Genomic DNA, 23519 nt, shown 5'->3' on the forward strand with positions numbered 1-23519 from the left:
GGCCAATGCTGATAAGGAAGACAAAGTTAGATGAAAATATATTTTAGGACGAACGATTTCCTCATACAATCGCTTTTCTTATACCAATAGTATGTAACCGCAGGTACGTTTCAATCGTAATGGTTTCCGTAGAGTGTGAAAGACGAGTGTAGCAGATTGCGAAATATCTTGAATAAGTTTATCCTCGTTTGGCGGAACTCAATTTTCGAGAGATCTAATTTCTAAGTTCCATCAAGCTTGCGGTTCCCCCTTTCCATAATTAGTCTTCTCTATCCGACACCTGGTATTTCCCGGTGATTCGATATTACATTTTGTGGTATCAAAGAAAGTGGAATTGAATCACGCGGCCGTTCTCTTTGCGTTATCTTTGATATGCTCAAAGTTCTGTGAAAGTTACGTCTACCGCAGAAGTGAGATAATAAAAACTGAAAACGAGAAGAAGAATAATAGAACAAAGATAAACATGCAAGAATTACTTCAAAGGAATCGCATGATGGAAAGAGATTCTCACCAAGTTTTGCAATCGCCAACTTCGCGTTCTTTCGCGTGATAAAATTATACCAGCTTTGCATGTCTGTCTGTATTTCACGTAGCTATACGATTTTGAAAGCACATTTTTATAATCCTGGTACAGACACTTCTCTGAAGAATTCAGCCGTGACCTTCATCGTGAAACGATCGGTTCTTCACGATTAGGATCGAAATTCAATAACACAGAGCTTTGTACCGAATCTTTCGATGAGAAATTTTTTTACGCACTTTTCGAGATGTTTAATTTTGCTCACAAAAAGGACTGCTTCGCTGACAATTATACGAAAATCATTCGAGCAGTTCCTACTTTCATTGATAATATTTTTCAACGAAAGAGAAAAAAAAAGTTCCAAGACCGATTCATTTCGCAGAACTATACATCAATCTCTCTTCCTGAAACACGGACAAAATCACCTTCGAGCTAGCTGGAAATCGTTAATTGTTGTACAGACTGCTGTCAAATGTGACGACATTGCACTATCTGAAGGTCGGTAAGTATCGGAGCGAAGAGAGCGGATAATAAGAAGAGATAATTTCGATATGCATTTCCAGGAGTATAATCCAACCTCGCCGACAGTAAAGACGTTAACTGGAACTTCGGACAATAAGGATGAACATCTAATGGGACACTGAGCACCAATTAACCGATTTTCGATATGACACTTCATGCACTCTGAATCGTCAATTATTGAAAGTTTGTCCATATTTTCGCTATTCTATACTATAACACAAAATCTACACGTAGACCTTACTCTGTATTCTACGTCATCATAAAATGATCGACGACGGGAAGTCACGGACAAAAACATTCGACGGATGTAAAAGCAAATTATTATCCTGACGTTTTTCCAACGCACCTGAAGTTCAGGCACATCGAATTTGACCGAAAACCCAAGTCGCTGCTGGAACTGAGATTCTACGATAAATTTTTAAAGAGTAACCGGAACCCAGAAAAGTTATCGACTAAATATCAGAGCAGTGCATTCGTTGATTATTGATACGGTTTTTCGACGAGTCTGAAGCTAGTAACGTTAACGTAACGAAACATACCAGGCATAAAATCATTACCGTGGAAATTTCTGAATGACTTTCAAAGAAGTTGGCTTTTAAAAATGTAAGTATATCTCGCTTATCATGGTTCATAAAATTTCAGACGATCCTGAAAAGTGCGAGGTAAAGATTTCTCCTAAGCATCCATTGTCGAAATAACGTTACTGACTTCATCCTCATGTTCTTCGATGAAGTTCTATCTCTTTTAATTTAAATTCCCGTTTTTTGGCAAGGTGTATTCGATTCGCTCCCACTGACCTTTTCTGCGTCCGAAGGGTCCGAAGAACGTGCTGCTTTTACCGATGACATTGTCGTCGATGTACTTCAACAGTTTGGTGGTGTCTTCGCCCTTCTTAACGGCGATAGATTTTACGGGGCGAGGCGGAGTCCTAGGCAAGGCACTCTGCAGGGGCAGAGATTCCTCCGACAGGGAGTTGATCCTGCGCTGCGAACCACCCCAGTTTTTCGAACTGGATATCTTCACGGAACAGCTCATCCTCTCATAGTATGCGGGATTACAACTGTCGCGAATTCAACCAAATTCACCAATTCAAATATCACTGTGCAATATCTTAAATCGATTAATTATACGACGTTTTTATCCTCGAGTTTTTGGATTTTCACAAAACTTTTTTACCGACTGAACCACGCTGTTTTACCGACCAAACTAGCGAGCAGTTGTCTTTACGATTTCTACCCGTCGAGGTGACGAGGACGACTCACTTAATCCTCAACGATTTTGGACGGGGTTTTGCAAGATAAATATAAGAATATAGACGAACAATCCCGAGGATGTGATCTCTGCATATATAATAGTCGGAAAATCATAAACGCGAACGACGTAAAGTACCGGAAAAATACCTCAAATATCTCGCAAAAGCTGCAAGCTTTTACAATCGAACAAACGACACGAGATATATTTTTTTACCGCTTTCCGTTTCGATAATGTACTGCGTGACAGTAAATATTAATTAATAGATGTATATTTTGTAAGACACTTGAATTTATTGAATATTATTATCACTTGGTATTCTTATTGCAGATTTCACATATAATGTAGGTGGGTACCTTAAGTATCGATTCAATAAACCAATTTCATTTATGCTCCGCGCTGTTATTGTACTCGATACATTTTCTTCTCTTATTCAATCATCAACATTTTTTATCCACAATATATTTTCACTTTGTTTCACTGTGTATTCTTCAATCCAACGAGCACTATAATTGTTTAAAACACGAATTCTCACAAAAACGAATCGCGAAGTCAACTTCGAGTTATTAGTCGTAGAATAATTTGACCTGGCACCAGTACAATATTATGGCATCCCAATCAGCGAGACGAGTTTCCCAATCTGCCGCAACTGATCTGCATCGTTAAAAGATTTTTCCTTTTATTCAAACACCCGTGGTATTAAACTAAAACCGTGAGCGCACTTTTTCCACCTTAAACGGACAATCCCGAGTTGTTTCCAATGTGCAATTTGAATTACGATCAACGTTACAAACGCAGCTTTAAAGTCGAAGCACCAAAAGTCGTTTTCAACAAATTTGTCTTGACTTTTTTTGGTTCTCAAATATCCAATATCATCTTCAATTCGAATTCACCATCGATCATCAATTTTAAACAATATGGCGGATAATCCAGAAGCAATAAAGAATTAGAATAATTTTCTTGCCTTATTCGTCTTTTGTTTTTTAAATCTTCATCTCCTCCTTCTTGTTTGATCCCTCCTCACTCTTTCTTTCACTTCGTATTTTCCTTTCGTTCTTTATGCGTCTGGCTTTTAAACTGCCGACGCGTGATCGAGTTGCGTGCGTGCGTGTGTTTCTATGTGTATGTGTGTGTATGTGGGTGTGGGTGTTTCTCGTTTTATCGAGAAAACAAACGTGATAAGTCCGTGCAGCCACTACGAGCGTCTTACCGAGACTGGCAGTCTGCTCGTAAATGTCCCTCCCGCCAGACTCTGAGCATCTATGACGTCACGGTTTAGCGCACGCGCTCAGCGACCATTTTCTACCTTGTGGGAATGGAGCGAATATCTCTCCGCGACCAGCTCTCGTTGTCCGATATCGTTAGATCATCGCATTATCGACGAAAAATTAATGAATAATCGGCTATCGACCGTAGCTTTGATTATATGCGCATTTCGAACTTCTTTTACAATTTTTCTCCGATATTAACTCAAAAGAAAAAGTCATGAGAAAAACTTGTGGAAACACACTCGTTTATTCCGTTTCCCGACGTCTGGTGAACGAGACTTCCCGATTTCCTCAGATGAAACTGAATTATTACGGAATACGTCTGAAACACATCGAAGAATTTACGGAGTGACACTTTCCATGGTGTTCAGAGTGGAAGAAAAAAGAAATTATGAGCAGAAAAGCACAGCAGAACTTAGTCTACTAATTAGCGATGGCTACTAAGCTAAAAATAATCGACTCGATTAAATCCGTAACGATAGATCGATTATTTCATATTTTTGTTTGCAACGATGCATTTCAAAACAAAGTTCCGTAAATCTTAGTACGTAGTCTTAATGGCGTTGAAGTTTTTTGATAATTTATGGTTTCATTAAAAATACTCTTCAATTTCAGGTAAAAATATACGTTTATATTTCACTAATCATACCAAATCGATTATTCTTCAAACTCGATTAATCGACCGACTTAAATTTAATGGATTATTTTTGGTCATTTTTACACTACTAATAAAATCTTTCTTGGAATCGTCCATATACATATTTCATCCTTTCTTTACTCCGAAAATATTCGAACTTTCATTCTATACCCTTTTATTGCAAAACAATCCCTTCATCAAATCTACATCGTTTCTACTACATCTGATCTATTTTTTGAATTTGATTCAGTTTAATTTCAAACGCGATGAAACAAATCAACTGCGTCTTTGTCTTTGTCGTCCAGCTCATGTCTTGTTTTTATATCTACAATGAATCTTTTCTCGTGCAACTCTTTTTGCACAACATGCTGATTTATAAGAAAAAATAATTTCAACTACGCTTGAAATGAAGATCTGGGAAAAATCGTCGAGTGTTATTTCAGCCCACGAAAACTACAATCTTGCAAATCGTACAAAATATCCAAGATATTGACGGGAAACGTGGCCCAGTTTACGAAGAGAGCTCCATATGGCGCATACGTTATCCGTTCGCAGGACAAAGAACTAGACTCATACGGCGATATAAACGGAGGCCTTATTCGTGAGCCAGGCGGGTGTGCCACTCCACTGATTAATCATCGATCATGTTTCGACTTAGAAAAATATAATGCGATTAAATTAGCATTTTTTAAAGTAATCAGTGTAGCTTGTCTAATGACATTTTCGTAACTATTCAACTTCCTTATTTGCTATGCTTTTTTTTTCATCCAGAAATTTTGTTCATTTTGTTAATTTGAATATAAAATCGTCAACGTACGGCACAATTTATTTGTAAGTAGTCAGGATACAAAGAGTATACGTATAGAACCGCTAACCTTTAACTGTTGGTAATATTTTTAGAAAGTGCAGGTCAAAATATTTATTGACCGAAAGCCAATATCGATTATTTAAACGTTTGAATTATTCGATTTATCCGCATTCTTTAGAATTTCTAAACTTTCATAGATACATCCTAAATTGTTTAAGCACAAAATTGAAACAATTTGTGGTATTATTCTATGTTTATCGAAAATTTCTATAAAATTAATTGAGAATCTCTAAATTTATTGCAATTTGTATGCCGTCTGTAACTTTTAAAAACTCTCCGACAACCTGTAAAAATGTTTCAACTTTGGTACTAATAATTTGGCACAGATATTGAAATAAAAATTGTTACGGTACGGTAAGCATAATATAAAAAGACGTTTGGGTTTGAATTTTTTGTTTTAAGCAAGTGATTAAATCATCAGTTCTCCAATACGAGAAATTGGCTTTGGCCAATTATTTCTGAAATTATAAAACTCTTGTATTTTTCGAACATCAATGACTTGAAATTGGAGTCACGTTTAATTTTGTTTAGAAAATCGAATATTTTGGATAAACGAGCTATGAACTAGACGACGACGATAAAAGGGTGAACCTGTATACTACATATATATTCGTTTGTGTTGCACAGATATGTGTGATACGTCCGTGTGACGTACACATTTCAGCTGACCTAATAACCACGCAGCCTCCTAGCTATTTTACTATTTTTGTCAATGGCAGTTGCCACTACGCAGTGGCGAATAGTGACAAAGAACAAAGAAATTCATTCAAAATTCAATGCGGTCTAGCTCAGAAATTGCTCTATGCATTTGCCACGGTGTAAAAAAATTATTATCAATGGTAAAAATGAGTTCTAATGCCAAAAAAATTAATGTCGAGACAATTTTTTTCATCGATCTTTTGGATACTCTTTTTTTACATTTTGCCAGACATTGGTATTGTTACTTACGTACTAATTACGGTAAACTTTGGTCAATTTTTTTAAGGCTTACAAACCAAAACAATTGGGCAAATTCTTTCGTTTTGAATGATAGACTGTTTGAAAATATTCTAGTTTTTTCTAAACCTTCGAATATACAATTATAACTATGGCGTAATATCCAATATGTATATTAATTTTGGATAGAAAAATGGTAAAGAAATTGATTTGTAAATGCGGTTGCGTTTTAGGAAAATCTTTCCAATTATAGCGATCGAACGGAATTTCAGATGGGATAATTTTGGAATATCAAAATGAAAAAAGTACAAATTCACTGAAAACTGTTTACCTAAAAATATGTTTTGTATAACATTCTTTATTCTGAGGATTATTTATTGAAAGAATTGATATGAGCGTATTTTTTATAATATTAGGTTGAAATGTACATTTATAGCGAGATATCGATAACACAACTAGTTTGAATTTCGCTATTATGCGATTCTTTCATTTTCTTAATCTTCAATATTCAAAACTTAGAATATTCAGATCTTTCAATGGGGTTTTAAGCAAAAAGTATTTTCAGCTTTCTAGCCATTGAGCATCTTCGATGTATTTGCAAAAAAGATTCATAGAAGATCATAATAAGCAAAATTTTTATAATTTCCCTGCAGACGAAAGAAGCTCATATTCGAAATAAAATAGGAAAAAAATAACGATGCACCTGTATTATAAATAAATAATTGAATCTATCGAATTAAACCGTTCGATTTTTTGTACATCATAGTGTACAATTTTGATTTTCGTTTTTTACGATTTTCTCGAGTTATACTGCATATTAAATAATTGTCAAGTACGTGAAACAGAGGTAAATTTTCCGACAAATCGATTGCCGGTATTTATTTTGTTGAATTATTCTCGCTTTGCGAAAAAACGCAAATTTTGTTTTAAAAAATTCGATATCCGAAACATGTCCAATACATCTCAAAATTGTCCAAAAACTGTTTCTTCGCTCAAATAAAAGCATCAAGTGTCAATATCTTAATTCAAAAGTGAACGGGTCAAAAAAAAACCAAGCTGTCGATCGCACCATTCGGCTTATCAAGTCTACAGAGAATTACCCAAAGCTAATTATCAAAGAAGTTTATCACCAAACCGTCACCATTGACCGGTTGGCGGTAAATAGGAGGGTTGCCCTGCCAACCAGAGTCGGGGGTGCCGAGTCAAACTTTCCATGACAACCCGGTTATATTTGCGGGCATTTGGACAAAGGAAAATGACCAAAGACTCCGAGACTTCCCTGACAGCGTGTCGCGGTTTAATTTTTCCTCCCGTCTCGCGGCTTTCTATCAATCACAAAAATCCTTAAATCGCTTCAACTTTGCCCGCAACATGCTCAAGTTCCAGCTTGCAACGCCGCAGGATCTCAGGGCTGCTGCAAAAGTCGAGCACAAGCGGCAGATCGAGGAGGCGAGGAAATCCCGCATATTCAACCCTCGATCCAGGCGCATTGGGGTGAGTTCAGATGGTCGGACCCTGTTTCGTTCTCACTGAAGAACTAGACACGTGATTTTTACAATTTTTCATTCGTGATTATCCACCGACGTCTCATTTTCAGGACCAGTGTTTCACGTTTTTTACATTCGTGTAAAACTTTGTTAATGCTTGAACAAATTTAAACGTATTACCGATTGGTGATGTATCGTAGATTTTTACGGTTGCGTTGGATTTTTGCGTCTACCGTTCACTGTACGGTCCATTTTAAGAATAACTTCGATCTTACTTTCGTGATTGGTAAAAATATTGGCCATCTTACAATAAGACTGCTCTGCAAGATTGAGATTCATTTTTAATCTTATATCGTACGTAATTCAAGTGTATTTTGGGTGATTAACAAGTTTCGCTAATGAAAAGCTTAAGAGTTTTCGGTCTTTTACGCTGAGAAAAATTTCATTTGTTACGGTAACTAGAAAAATTCAGTGAAATGGGTATCGTTGAAAGAACTGTTTGAATATTGTTGTGATTACGAAAAACGAGGTACACGCAACCATTTTGCTCTATTGTCGATATTTTTTTTTAAATTATATAATAATAATGTTAAATAAGGCTTTAACATTAATTTATTGTTGCACAAGCATTAAATTTTCGCAACAGTTACACGAAAATCTAGCGATCGTAATGAGAAAGAATAGTAACGGATCTAGACTTTCTGGTAAGAGCTACAAAACTAATTTTCATTTTGTACCTAAAACTATATTTTTCGGTTGTGGTGAAAAATAAAAATAGTTAAAGACTGAGCGGTAACCGGAACTAAAAGTTTCTTTCAACGTATAACCCTAGAACACTTGTACAGGGTTGTAAACGACTCCGGCCGACTTTTAACCCTCGCTCCTAAATCAATTGCGATTATTAGCTAGGAACCGTGACCATAATTCAGTTTTACTTCTATTTCACTATATGGCCGTTTATGTTTCGTGGCAGTAGGTGAATTTTACTTTTCTTACTTAAATTATAATATTTTGATTTTTTATTACGTATTTTAATTTTAATATACTTCATATACTGAAGCAATTTTCATTGTGGAATCGGACGCTTTGTAAAAATTGTATGTGATATTTTTACGCAGAAAATGGCTTAAAGATACTTTGGCTGTCTTCGAGGAACACCGAACGGTATATTGTTGTTTTTACGCCACTGTAGTCAATTTATTATTACCAATCGTATACTATTTTTTAAATAAAAGAACTTGTAAATATTCTAAAACCCCTTACAAAAACTTTTTTTGTTACATATTTATTGACTTTTTTCGTATTTCCCTATTCCGTATGTTTCCTATTTTCATATACCGAAAGAAATACACTTTTTCAATGGGGCATAGAAATGGAAATTTTTTTCCTACAGGTCTGATGTGTTCTCTTCGAAATCAGGTTCGAAATTTGGAAATCGGTTCATTACAAAAAAAAGATATACGATTTTGTGCGAAAAATTACGTTTTTGCGGTTTATTAGTTCATTTTAGTAGTGAATTGAATTTTTCACCAACTAAAATTTAATGAAACTAAATTTGCTCTTTACCCATCGTTCCCTTATTGAAAAACGAAAATATTTATTGCTTAACCGAGTCCCATTATTACTTTTAGAACGATTTTGCGAACACGAATCGTGTGGGGTATGAGCTAAAAATTAAAATAAGAGACGTGTTCTAAGGAATAAAAATCTTTCAATCTCTCAAAGGTCAATGAAAGGCCTTAAATAATTTTTGAATGAGTAGATTAATCATAAAATGACAAGAGACCTTTTCTTACACAGCGTTTAATACCCTAAAAAAATAGTTTCTAGTTTTATCAGTACACTATGGCGTTGGCGAGTTATAAAACTCCAAAGTTTGAAAAAAAAAAAAAAAAAATGTCCTACGATATTTAAATGGGAAATAGAAAAATCGCGTCGACGCATCTCTCAATATTAATATTAAGAACACAAACTTTAACAGCAATTTTTTTCTTGTCGTAATTTGGAACAATTTTTTTGTCTTGAATATTGAAAAAAATGAGTAAATTTTTTTGACACACTCTAGTGTTCACGGATAAAATTAGATGTGCACCGCGAGCCCACGCTGAGGTCGGAATTCTATTTTAAGCCGTGCCTCTACGTCAGGTATGTATGTATAGGCAGGTTTTCCTGAACCTCGAAAAAGGTAATCGCACACGCAGCCCTTGGCGTCCGAGGCTTGAAACCTGGCTGCATAAAACGCGTCGATACGAACGCGCCCACGTCGCGTGAGCGTAACTCGTTACTCAGGTGTTGATGCGGTATAGCTGATGGTGCATGTGCCTACAAACTCGAGGAATAGCGGCGTAGGAGCAGCGCGGGATTCCCCGCGATCCGCCGATTTACCGAGGTGAAAAAAACTTACTGTCATCATCGAAAATACACTGATACACTGCTGAGTTTGCCTTGGCCTGCAATGGAACGAGCGCCTTAAAAGTTTATGGGACTTACTCGAAGACAGGAGGAAAATACCCTGAAACTAAAACGCGATTCATGGATCTTTTGCGTTACATTTTGCGTAAGGATTATGTATTTTTTATTTTTTTTTTTTTATATTTTGCTTAATAAATTTATTGTTGGACTATAACGATTGTACAGTAATGTTCATCAATGGGTTTCCAAGGGCTCACTATTTTTTTTCAAATCAAAACTGGAACCAGTTTCCTTTCCAAGCAAATTTTATGTTCCAATAACCAGCGGCGCAAGTGACGGGAGAAACAAACGATGCTTTGATTGTAGACACATAAAATTTCCATAGAAGAAAAAGCTTATCTCACTTTTGATAGCCAGCCACTCGGAATCCATAAATAAACATTATTGTACATATGTATTGCAGGATTTTTTTTCACCAATCGTCAAGCTCGTGAAGAAATCTGTTGCAGACGATTTCAGGCTACACAGTGGGTTCCATGTTTCCCTAAAAGTACATACCATCTTTTTTTTCCTTCCCTTATAACCACTCTGATACTGAAGGTTTCCCCTGAATGGACCCTAAAGCAGTCAGTTTTTCGTCAAAACTCCCCTATTTGAATCAGTTAGGTGGTTTTTTTTTCACAAACTAAAATGGACTGAAAAAATCAATTTGATCGTTGAGAACAATGTTTATATTTGCAACTAAATGTGCAACAAAATAATTCCGTAAAAATTATGATTTTATAAAATATAATAAAGTTTTGAGATTCAGTGTATTTCTTTTTTTCTTTTTTTTGTATCTATGTCAAGCTGGAAGTTTTAGTCGATGAAAACAAAAAGAATCAAGTAAAATGTAATACTTCAATATATTTTACATTAGAAATTTCTTTTAATCCCCCCTAATATTACCCGAAAATTTTTGTATTTGCATGGGATTTTTTTTTCTCTGCAATATGAACATGTTTTTGGGGTGCAATCGACGAAATTTCACAACGAGCAAAATAACGGACATCCTAGTGTTTATCTAATTTTGCTCTATTTGGTCAGAACAGTGGAAAAATATTGAAATCCTAATACTTCCCCATTTTTACAAAGCTTTGTCCAAAGGGTGTTTCAGCGAAGTGGTTGGAGTGCCGATATCATTCGAAGCCATTTCGTAATCTCCAAAACCATACTGAAATTGGTGAATATTAAAATAAAATTCTGCATTAGTAATCATCAAGGCAATGATTGGTAGTCACGAGAAGTAATTAAGGAATACAGGAATCTCTTCGTAATCTTAAGAAATCACGTATAATCAAAGTAAAATTTATCTGTCAAGTCATTTCTCGTAATCACTCTACAAAATGTAAGTAATCACGAAACACGTAACCATAGTATCAATTTTTGTTCGATGAAACACCCCTTAACTTTGCTTAAGTTCCCCTAAAATTACTTTACCTGAGCACTACGAAACCTGCGATTTGTATAAAGAATTAAAGAATAAAAGATAAAATGACGTTAAACTCAGACACAAACAACCTTCTCGAACAAATTTCAAATCGTTAAGTTACAAAGTTCAGGGCAGTGATCACATAGATATGTATGTTATACGACCAGGAAGTGAGTCTATGATTTTTGAGGTAATGCCAGAAATGTGAAAGGTTGCGTGACGGGTTGACAAATATTCACAAAGGTCTGACCTCTTCTCATTCTGCAGAATTGTGTGAAAAAAAAAAACATTTCAATTGCAACACATACTTCACTCTTTTCCTCTCTCTACGATATTTCCTCTGAAACTGTTTTCCTCATTTCTCTTGCATAACTATCACCGTGTGAATTAAAATCCGATGCGTTACGGGAAATCGTTGCGTGATAGAATCTCTCTCGAGTCGGTATTGCAAAGGCTGATGCATATTTCTTGTCTTGAGCACGACTGAAAATACTCCTGCGCTCTTGATTGATAACACGTGAGTGTTGGAACTATAGACGTGACGATAAATGTATGGACGCGTGTACATACGTGGGTACAAGAGTACAGGAAGTCGACTGTTGGGCTGCTTCATGTTCGGCGCCAGGAAATACGTAAGCGTAACATCAACCGAGTTAACAAGTATGTTGGTACGAATTGATATACCTACTCGATTCTCGCTTCGAGAAGGTGGAAGTACTTTCGCATTTTAAGGAATAAATTTGGTTTTTGCACAATTGTAAACAATTCCCTCGGCAAATGTTTAAACCGACATGTTTTTGTTATTCAATCTGTCAATTATATTATACTAACTAAAATTCGCAACCTCGTATAGACTAGGACTGTGCGATGAATAAATTAATCAACAGCTTCGGTTAGTAACTCTTTTTTTTTTCCATACCAAACAAGTCATCGGTGAAGCATCAAATCTCGAAACAGGTGTTTTTAACAGTAAAATTAACATCGGCGTGAAATTGTTTGTTGCACGTATATTTCTTTCACATTGCATAAATTTGGAAATTGATGGTGTAGGTGCAGAGCGTCGTTTAAAAAAGTTCATTCTTATTTGCGTTGCAGATAGATAAGGAATTCCTGGACAAACAGGTAGAGGAGAAAAAACAGCTGGCTCAGCTCGAGAAGGAGAAAGAATACCGGATGGACGAGCAACTGGTGCGTAGCAGCCGATTGGCGATGATGTTGGAAAAACGAGAGGAAGAGGTACGATACCTGATAATTAATAAGCATTAAGTTGGCCCGACTATTTACGTATAGTAGAAATTTCACGCGTATACCAGGACAATTTCTTGAAACTTGAAAATCAACCGCGCATGCGCCAAATAATTCAATCTCATTGGTCGGCGAAATCTTCCCGCAGCGATATTTTCGTCTGCGATGCAGGCGGGCCAACGTACACAAAATGTGTAAGTTTGAATTTTCAAAGAGCATAAACATTAAATGCCGACCGTTCTATGAAGAATCAACTCTCCGGCCTAATAACAAGTGCTTCCCAAACCTTTCCGAGTCACTACCTCAATTATTTAAGATTCTAACCTCGAAAATTCGTATCAACCGCATCGCCGCCAGAAACAGTTTGACAGCTAAAACTCGGGATGGCCAGCCTGCGCGAACAGCCGATAAAACTCGCGCATGCGCGGTTGATTTTCAAGTTTCAAGAGATTGTCCCGGTATAACATAGTTGATCCGATCACGTTACCAGTTTCTAATTGAATAAATAGTCATGTCTCTGAAATAACGCAGATCACAATTCACTGCACTTGGCTATAGTTTAAATGTAAAAATAACCAGTAGAAAGTTATTTCCATTATTTACACAAGTCTGTTTTTTCCGCAAACTTCCTTTCGCCCTTTTAAGCTCACTCGCGGGGCTTTCTGTAAAAGCTTGACGGCCTTTCGACATGAACTTGTCACCATGCAATAATTTCTTCCCAACGCAGACGCGTATACACGCACCCATTATCATATGTGAGCCCAGTAATGCCGCACCACCGGACGTTTCTCATCCAAGATCACCGCATGACTCCTTGAACGGACGTATGATCGCATTCGTGTCTCTTCTGCGGTGGCTAACGACAATCGAAGAAACGATCTTGCTGAAATATCCGTCACTAGAGGATGCTACCGAGGATTACGTGACGTTCGGATTAGAGTAGATCAGCATGAGTTCACTTTTATAAATAGGCCAATTATAATAGGAGTACGTAAATGTTATAGTAGTCGAATCGATTTGAAAATCGAATAAAATATTCGAGACTTTGAATTAATTCTAGTCATTCGAATGGTTCAAAGGCGTCAAATAATGCGGTTCCTATCTTGAATTCTCCGTGTTTTTCTGATTGGAAAATACTTCGACGAACGTAAAATGTGACCGTGAAAATTTTTTTGGATAGGAAATTGAATGTGATTTTGGAAATGAGACTAGTAAATGTTGAGTTAACAGATCAGCAAATTGGAACGGTTGCCAAACTCCAGAATGAATCGAAACTGTAAAGAGTCGCCTTAGGAAAAAAATTACTGAAAAATTGCGTATTCTAACTGATAAATTTCAGTAACCTCGCGATCATTTTTTTAATAAATTCCATTTTTCAGGCTGTATTGACATCAGACCAAGATTTTGATTGTTTGGAATTCATTTCCGTTAATTTGTTAATCGTAATTTATGATATTTACACTCATACAAACATCGAGTACTTATGAAGACATTTTTTACCATAAAAGTCAATGTTCAGATAACTGTAACTGAAATCTATTTGCAGAAATATTTTCTTTTGATAAAAAATTGCAGTTTTTAGGATGCAAGCTTTCTTCCGGCAAATTATCATCAATTAAAGCTTGAGGTGTTTTCTTATATCGGAGAAATTATCACTTCCAAAAAATGAAGAGAACTATCGAATTTCAAACAGGCTTCGAAGGCACGAGGTGCAAGGTATATTCGGTAAAATAATAACCTGAATTGCGTGCGTTGTAGCTACTTTCAGCTTATATTTAGGGTATTTTTAGGCTGCTCGATAAGGTTTCCTCGTGACAGGTAAACTTGAAAGGAAGTAGCCCGACGGATCTACGCAGCCTTGTGTTAAGAGGGTATCGAACCTGATAGTGGCACCATTTGTAGCCACTACCAGGTATCATCGGATAGAAAAGTTACGGGATATAAAATATAGATTCCGTTCTCATTGAAAGTTTTGTAATTTTTTCTTGCCTTTTATTGCAGATAAACTTTCAAAGAAAATTACCCCCACGCGTGATATTCATTACGAAACTTCAAAACGATAGATATTAAAACTTGCAAGCTGAAAATGATAAAAAGTGTAACATTTGTACAAGTGTATAAACTGATGATTTAACGATTGGCCTAATGAATGTTCTATCATTTTCTCGAGTATTAGAAGTAGTAGCCAAATACAGAGATTGATTTCATGATTAGACGTTTACTTCAGCGGTTATAATAGGAGTCTGATTAAAAAATATCGCGTGCCTAATGGCATAAGGTCGTAACCACCAGAAATAAGATTATAGTCGCAAAAGTAGCGTATTGTTTTTTGTTTTTTTTATCACCATATTCTCTGAAAATGATCAAAACGTATAATTCAATTAAAATCAAGCGCTCGAAAATATAAAGGCAGAAGGCCATATGGTAGGCATGTACAATCTTTTTTCAGCAATAAGTAATAATAAGTATACATAAAAAAAAAATCAAAACAGAAGATCGTAACTAACTTTTTTTTCTTTTTTGCAAAGATAAAACCAAAAGGTAGTAATTGCAATTTCTTCATTTTTTTTTTGCTTTAAAAACTTCCGCGGTGCATAAAAAATGAAGACTAACAAAGTTATATACAGTAAGGATGTCGATTTTCTGAACGTCGGCTATCCAAATCGTCAATTATCGTAGCGACAGGAATACCAATAATAATTTGTGGCGGTTACGCCCTTGATTAATTACCATAGTACATCCTTCTTTCAATTTTCATCATGACCAGAAGGTCTTATCTATCAGTAAATATGACGTTTTGCTATTAATTAAACTGTTATTCAATTTTAACGTTTCTGACCATATTTTCATGTTTTAAGCTTAGATACAATCGAAAAACAAAAAATATACGCCCTTTTGCCTTTTTCAACAGCAAAAGGTCGTAAGATGACGCTTACGACCTTGCGCCATTAGACACGCGATATAAGAAATATTTCTAAAGAATGTTTCAAACAGTTTTCCCTGCAAAAATTTGATTTTGGTTACTTTTTATCACCTTTGGTGATATAAGAAGAGTATTGGTTTTGGTAGAAAATGACTTTTTCCAACACTCAACGAATCTTTACGTTTCCAAATCTCTAGAATCCGAAAAACAGGTTTTTAGAAAAATGTCGGTCTTTCGGTAACTCCGGCAAACTCTCGCAATAACGTCGGAAAGGACGAGATGAAAAAATTCGAATCTTCCAGGATTTTACGATCAAATGATGGACATAAAAAATTGCCGTATCCCGTTTGATTTTTACGTCCGGTTCTATCGAAAATGAATCGATTCTCAATGTTGAACCGATAAATCTGTAATTTTCCTTCTTTATTACTTCTTCTGAATTTCTGTAAATTTTCTTATTCTTCAGAAACTTATGTTTTTTTGCTCATTTTGCTTTCAAAACTCTTTCATTTGGCTGCCAAGCCCTATAAATTTCAGATTTATCACTCGGCCGTTTTCGACATCATCACGGAAATTTGTGGTACAGATCGCCAGAGTCTTTTTTTATCATGGTGATGAAAAGTATAGCGAAAAAACTATTTTTACGGCTTGTTTTTAATGGTGCATTTCCAGAAGTTTTGAAAAAACAGTCAAATTTCACTTCATGTCAAAAATATGTTTTCCATAGCTTGACTTACTGGAATTACAGCATGATTGATACAAAGAGTTTTGAAAATTGTTGCCTATTGTTAACAGCCAAGAGCTAGCTCTTCAACATTTCCTGCTTTTTTTCAGGAAAAGCGAAAAATAAATAAAGAGATCAACACTTTCCGCACTGTTTACCAACGCCCTGAGGATCGCAGAGACTTCGATCTGTACGATCCCGACATTTTAAAAAAGACAATGCCAGCACGGGTCAGAGACGAAGATCCTCGTCTCGGTCTTGCTTCAGCTCAAAAGTAATAATATTCGTCAATCGTTACCTTCTTGGTTCGTCAAGCCGTCCAAGATTCTCCATAATGTATTTTTCGCATTCCAACCGCTTCCTGATTTCCGTTGCCTTCCGAATTCACGCTTTTCCATCCTTCAACAGATTTGAGGGCGAGGATGAGAATGCCCAAGCACGAGCAAGAGTTTTAAAGGAACAGATGCAGTCGTGGCTTGAGCAGCAAACCCAGGAGCGACGCAAGGCGGAAAAGGAGCTGAAAGATGCGGATGAAGCTTATCAAAACGCTGTGGTAGCCAGAGACAAACGCGCTGTTATGCTCGAGGGAATGGAGCATGAATGTCGCCGAAAATTGAACGAAACAACAGCAAAATTCAATAAAGCTCTCGTAAGCTGCCGATGAATTCTTTCAATTTCACTATCATGCAACGGAATAACGCGTACAAGAGTAATAACTCAAAAAAGCTGCAAAAGAAAAATTGGGGGCTATCAAAAATCAAGTGTTTGAATTTCTTACAGTTAATTCACCGTCACGTAAATTATTAAAATTAATTCATATGAAATATATTAACTACGACTTAATGCGTGGAACGGGATTTAAAAGAAGCAGAGAAATGACTCAAACAGTGGTATAATACGGAAAGTTCTACGGACAGATTCCGATACCGACAGCTTACCGACATTTTAGCCGCTTCACAGTTCAGACACAAACCCTTTTATCGGATGGGTGTTTATCCGCACTTTGTTTGACTTTATCGATCATCGGGAAGGAATGAAAATTTCAACTCTTGGAAAACAAATGATCTGACGGGAGTTAGGTTGGGATGTATAATTCATGTCCATTCAGTTACAATTTGAACAATAAATTGTCTTTTAATACATCACAGAAGAAAAAAAGATAAAAAAGATTTTCTGCACGACAAACATAACAGGTTTGCACAAAAGACTCGTATTAAGAGATTAACTTCACCTTCCGCAGTGTATCAAAAATTTATTTCCTCGTGTCCATATACCATACAATTAATATATCACATTTATTTCCTCGTCATTGACACAGATTTTCCAGGGTTAAATAAAACTTACGGTCCTGCGGTCTACTTTTGCAAAATTTCAATGCCAAACTGCAGTTGAGTAGATCGCTGTAATAGTTCGCTGAATAAATAACTCAATTGAGCGTCTACGCGAGTAAAATAAATGCGCGTAATAACTTAATTGGCTGTAAGAGTGAGAGTAGAAAAAGCGACGTCGCGAAGTTGCGGGATTGATTTAATTGGCTGTCCTGCAGGCGGAGGAGCAGGAGTACCGCAGAAGACGCGCCGCGGTCCAAGATGAGGAAGATAAGATGGCAGAAATCTACAACCATGTAACCGGAGATTTCCTGACCGAGGCACCGGAACAAGCGGCGAGCAACAGAGGGCCGGACAAGCCGCTGGCTAGTCGGTACAAGGGCATGTCAGCTGCTGAACTCAAGGCATTCAGGGACGTTCAAGCAATTCAGATGGAAGAGATTACGGTAAGTGACTTTCGCCATATTTGTACAGCCACAATCGCACTGCGCAATGGTTTATTTCACCTGACGAGCAAGGCTTCTATACGCAGAGTTGACACAAAGTGATGATATTACGTCTTTTGTCACGGCCGTTCCTTGCGGTCTCTTGTGTCCTTAGCCCGCGAATACGAGCGGACTTTACACCGTCCATGGTGTGATGTACGATTTTGCCTCGCATTACACCTACGCATGATGGAGAGGAGAACCCGAGCAACTCGCAGAGCCGCTGATGCAGATCTGCGCAGTCGCTCGGGTATCAAACCGGACGAACTTGCATTTTCATGGACAATTATATGCCCAAGTCGTGTTAAACTGACAAGATTTTCAGACTCCAGTATTAGCTGCAACGCGGAAAAGAGACGGCAAAATCTCACCAAAATCTTCCGATTCCACTTTTTCATATGATACCGCAAAATAATTGCTCATTTTTTCAATTATAACCAACATTTTTCAAAATCCATATCGAAATCGAAAATATATATATATATATATATACTCGCATTAGTTTCACGGTCTGATTGCAGCTGCATGATATTCAATAACAATAATAATAAAAACAAAAACATTACAACAACGTAATAAACTTTTTCCAAAACAAAACCAGACCAAACGAAATTCTGATGTTGTCTGAAAAGGAGGAGTTTACCATTTCTATATTGAATTGCACTGGATCCAATATTCAAAGATAAACTTTGAATTGATCATATTTTTTCGAAAAAGTGTAGAAACTTGTCACGGTAAAAATAAACTTTTGAAAATTATACACAATTCGAATCTGCGTCGTTAAATACCTATGGAGTAGATTATTATGCGGGCGAAAGAGAGACCGAAATTAAATTCGAGATTTGAACATGTCGCAGAAAATGAGACAGGCGGAGAAATGCAGGGACGAAGAATGGGACAAACAAATGTCGGGGAATGCTCACGCTGCAGTAGCATTTGAGCGAGAACTGGAACGCAAGAAGAGGTGACGAGCCTTACTCTTATGATATTTATAAATATGTTGTATAAAGACAACCGAGCACCTCTGGTTAATCTCGAATTCGTGTGGTATTTACAATTTCAATAAACAATGGCTTATTCAGTTTATAACTCAATTCTACTATTTTTACATAGCATGAATATATGTTGAAATAAGGCACAATTGTTTATTATATGTGATAATTTGACATAAATTGGTTTTCTATGAATTGAAAAGCTGGGTAAAAACTATTCAGGTGATTTGTAGATAATCCATTTACAAACAAAATAAGGTACGATTGATTGAAATTGTGTATGGTGTACAGTTTTTTCATTAAAAAAGATGGCGTTCGCATTTTTCCTACGATTAAATTGCATTTTGCATTGGCATTTATAGACAAATCAGCAAGCAAGTGGCGGAAGAAAATCTCCAGCTTGCCGAAGCTCAGAAATCCCATCAAGACTACCTGAACCGCGTTGTTTACAAGAACAAACCCACAGCAGCATTTTTTGAACAATTCAACAAAGGAACTCGTTAGATCTTCGATAATGACTGATATATGCAAATTTATAATTTCCTTGCAGGTCGTTGAGACTCAAGTTTTTTACCACTGTATTTTGCTAGTATAATGTTTTTACTACTTATCGTATCCGCAGCTCTGTGTGCCTGTACAATGTCAATGTAGTGAATAAAGAAGCAAATGAAGATGTAATATTAAAAGATGTGTCAAACACAGAGCGTGTACAATGTACAAATTAGGTGTAATAAACGAATCGTATCAACTATGCATTCGTGACAGCAAAATTTTCATTTTGAGAAATATCGATGCCGGTCGACGGAATTGTTCTACTTTCGATACTCATTTAATTCATTACTGGTGTGATTAAGAAGTACTTGTTCCATGATTTGCGGTTTGACTGAACCTTCGCACATAGAAAAAGTAATTACGATGTGTAAATATTGCCATGGTAATTGGTATAATGTGCGAGATACAATTATTTTTGATTCCCTTCTAACCAGAGAAATCAAACTTTTTGTATCTCTATTTAATCTCAGTAAACAATTACCTGCCAATTGAAAAATAAATAATTCATTCGAATCTAATAAATTCCCATCGATCAAACTTGGCGTGTTCTAGAATCAACTAAGCTTTTCTTACGTCGAATAAATGATACTTGATCCAACCAATCCAATTACAAAAGTTTACTTGCGATATCAGATGAGTCATCGTTTGCTTGCATCAAATAAATCTTTTTTAGTGTGTATAAATATCACCGCAGAAATAATATCAGTTTAAGTATTTAAAAAGCAGCGTGTTAGCACCAAGATAAAATTGTATTATATGATCACATTTCAAATTCCAGGATCAATTTCAGCAGGTAGGTTGATGGGAAAGTTGTGACTTACACAAATGACTTGCTGCTTTATTGTGAACGGCGTTCGCCAATTCCAATATGAGGTGTCGTATAATTCGACATGACACGTATACGACTTGTTCGATCTTTCTCATACACGAAGCATAAATGCAAAGGATGACAAAAATCTCGTGAGAATTGTTATAAACCGTATAATATTTCAACACCAATTCTCTCTTAAGCGATAGGATTTTGGAAAATTCGATTTTCGTAAATTTCGTTCAACAATACTTTACGGTCATAAAAACAATATCCAGTTAGTCCGATACTGAAAAAAAAGTTTCTAAAAGGTTCAATTTTCGATTTTGTCACAGTGCCTCGAACCGCGCACTGAGTGCTTATAAACTTTAGGGAATAGTATATAGGTCATAAATTTTTATTTTTTTTTTTACACCAAGTCTTGTACCTTGCGAGAAATCCGTCCTCCCGCGAAGGAGTTCTAAAGAAAAAGGGATTTGAAAGATTGGCTTCGTCGTCGCCATTTTGCATCAAAATGATGATCAAAAATTTCTTTCTTTTTATACTTCAATACGTGTTGAATAAACCCTCTGAAAAGAAGTGCTTTTCCTTTTTCCACACTCCCAAAATAAATCGTCAATGTTAGGCCTTTTTTCGTCCGTTAGAGTGGTGTTACCACTTAACGTGAATTAATTTTATTGTTAGTTTGACGGAGTGAAAAAGGCATACAAGGCGAAGAAACGCTCTACACACAAATGCCTGTTATAACGTCCGAGGGCCCAATTCTTATCACAATTACTGGCGAACTTATTTATCGAATAATAAAAATAAACGAAGTAACATACGAGAAAACTGACCGGTCCGCGGTCATCCTGCGAATGCGTGATGTTATCGGTTCGACCGTGCCTGAATTGTTTTCGCAAATTATGTTTACCACAGTCGCGTTAGGTATTTCGAGTTTGAGCACGATCTGGCATACTCTGATCGAGTGTTTCTGAGAAGCTGAATGAATATTCATTGAAACGTTTACAGCTCGAACTCGCTTCTGCATCACGAGCCCATCCGAAACCCTTGAAAATTAATCGAGTGTTTTGCTTTATGATAAAATTTAATATCACGAGTCAAGACCAAACGGTATTTCGGTTGACGCTTATCTTTATTGCTGGTATCCACAACGAGGAAATTAGCGTCATATTATAACGCGTCATGTGAAAAAAAAAAATGTATATTAGATGCAAGGTATGGTCGATATGGAACATTTCAAAGATGAGAAGTATGTCCAGGGTGTCTACTTTAGTTTTTTTCATTACTCTTTTAACGATGCAGTACTACATTCCAAACTTTAGCAATACCTACGTCCGCGATAAGTATAACAGTATGTTGCGTACATGTAAGGAGGAAAAAAAATCACAATTTCTTTAATTCAATCCGTCTATACAAGATTCAGATTAACAAAAATATAAAAAAATGTAAACGGGTATCAATACTCTGTATATTACTGAAATCTGAGTTATCAATTAACTTAAAAATAAATTTTTCAGGTGCATTAGTAAAATTTCATGACATTTCAAGACATTTTCAGGTTTTTTCAGATCGTCAGGCACCCTGCATGTCCTATTGCGCAAAAAATCGTTGTTGCTAAACAGAATATTCCTCCATAAGTAACTTAAAATACCAATTAGGTATTCACATTTGCATTTTTGTCAGAAGTCACAAAGCTCCCGCTATATGTGATGGTATCAACGGTGAATGACTTATCATTTCCACACTCCGCAAACTGCGTTATAAGTTATGCAAACATGTCTTGACTCTGTCACGCAATGAAACCATCAATATTTACAGGAGTGTAATATAAGCATGCCAAGTTATTCCAAAATATCTACGGAGAAACCATAATTGCTACATATTTTAATTAACGGCGTAAATAATACGGACGAAACAAGTAGTATTTAATATTTATGCTTGTTGAATTCTTGAAGGTTCATAAGATTCTTAACTTGAGTAGAATTAAATACGTTACTATTTTACTGGAACGGACTAGTAGTTTTTTATCAATTGATAACAAATTGGGCTGTAATATAATGTTATTGTGAACTAGTTTTCGTTCGTAGATGTTGAATTGTGAGAATTCTTAAAATCAATTTCAAGTGTATGTTCGCAATTTTCAACTACGCATGATTGTTTAAAACTGAAAGAAGTTACATTTCATTGTTAAACTCGATAGCATATAGCATTCGAATCAATGCATCAATATTTTTTTTTCAACTAAAAAGTGGTTCTTCTGAATGAGAAATTGTTCGAACCAAATAGACTGAAAGTCAAAAAAATTATTTACTTCATTAGATAACTTTTTTTTTCTCAGTCTGCGCTACTCCTTTTATTGTATACTACGCTTTCCTCTCAACACGAAATATTGCGGTCCAAACTATGCAAAGTCTCAGCGCCAACTGAATGAAATCTTATTACCACCTTGAATATAGTGTCAACTGTTGAAAATAATTAAATTCGTGATAGATAGGTAAAGTGTCGTCGCATTAGCCTGATGCGACGATTTATTGTACAGGGCGTGGCAATTTTCCAAATTTCTTACCAACTTACTTACATAATACGTTAATAAAAGAGAAATCCATTTGATAAAAAATATGGGATATACTGTAATCAATTCAAAAATATACTTACACAAGACCGTGTCTGAACAAAGGTTTGCAAACTGTCACTAAACATCACTAATCTAAATATGATATTTATGAGCCCGTGTGTTCGGCGAAAAAAAATATTAACACTAAATTTTAACTGCATGTAGCCTGTCAGAAAGAATATTGAAGAAATCACGTCATTATAATAATTTTTTTTATCAAAAAATTCGTCCAGTTCATCCTATTTTGATGAACAACAGCCTATTTTATTCGTCAATCAATTCGCTACAAATCAATTTAGAAAAATTCTTCATCTTGAGCTTGTCGGTTGGTTGAAAACATTCAGTATCTTGTACATTGTGATTCGATATAGATAATAAACTTTTGATTTAGTAATAAATAAATCGCAGACTTAATTTTTACCCAAAATTTAATTCCGAAAATTAATGGAGGATTAATTAACAAAAAATAACAA

General features: G+C 35.9%; 2 protein-coding genes across 2 annotated transcripts in view; one reads left to right on the forward strand and one right to left on the reverse strand.

The window, feature by feature from the left end:
- LOC107224011 overlaps positions 1 to 3520 on the reverse strand; it is a 117432-nt gene extending 113912 nt beyond the window's left edge. Inside the window, exon 1 of the mRNA XM_046729926.1 lies at positions 1840 to 3520. Coding sequence (XP_046585882.1) covers positions 1840 to 2077 — 238 coding nt within the window. The 5' untranslated portion in view covers positions 2078 to 3520. The remainder of the gene's footprint in view (positions 1 to 1839) is intronic.
- A 3853-nt stretch (positions 3521 to 7373) lies between these two features.
- On the forward strand, positions 7374 to 19777 carry LOC107221956 (RIB43A-like with coiled-coils protein 2). Its single transcript, XM_015661143.2, has 7 exons — positions 7374 to 7496; positions 12468 to 12608; positions 16375 to 16538; positions 16673 to 16913; positions 17811 to 18038; positions 18935 to 19041; positions 19432 to 19777. The coding sequence occupies exons 1-7, from the start codon at positions 7374 to 7376 to the stop codon at positions 19571 to 19573; spliced, it is 1146 nt and encodes a 381-aa protein (XP_015516629.2). The 3' UTR covers positions 19574 to 19777.
- Positions 19778 to 23519: the final 3742 nt, after the last annotated feature.

This window comes from Neodiprion lecontei, chromosome 1 (assembly GCF_021901455.1).
Source record: "Neodiprion lecontei isolate iyNeoLeco1 chromosome 1, iyNeoLeco1.1, whole genome shotgun sequence".
Lineage (NCBI taxonomy): Eukaryota > Metazoa > Arthropoda > Insecta > Hymenoptera > Diprionidae > Neodiprion > Neodiprion lecontei.

What these genes read in the sequence shown, in the direction of transcription:
- LOC107221956 (XM_015661143.2), top strand. Translation starts at nt 7,374, where the DNA reads ATGCTCAAGTTCCAGCTTGCAACGCCGCAGGATCTCAGGGCTGCTGCA. An exon ending in CAAAATTCAATAAAGCTCTC is followed by an intron (nt 16,914 to 17,810) that starts GTAAGCTGCCGA and finishes GCTGTCCTGCAG; the next exon opens with GCGGAGGAGCAGGAGTACCG. An exon ending in GAACTGGAACGCAAGAAGAG is followed by an intron (nt 19,042 to 19,431) that starts GTGACGAGCCTT and finishes TGGCATTTATAG; the next exon opens with ACAAATCAGCAAGCAAGTGG.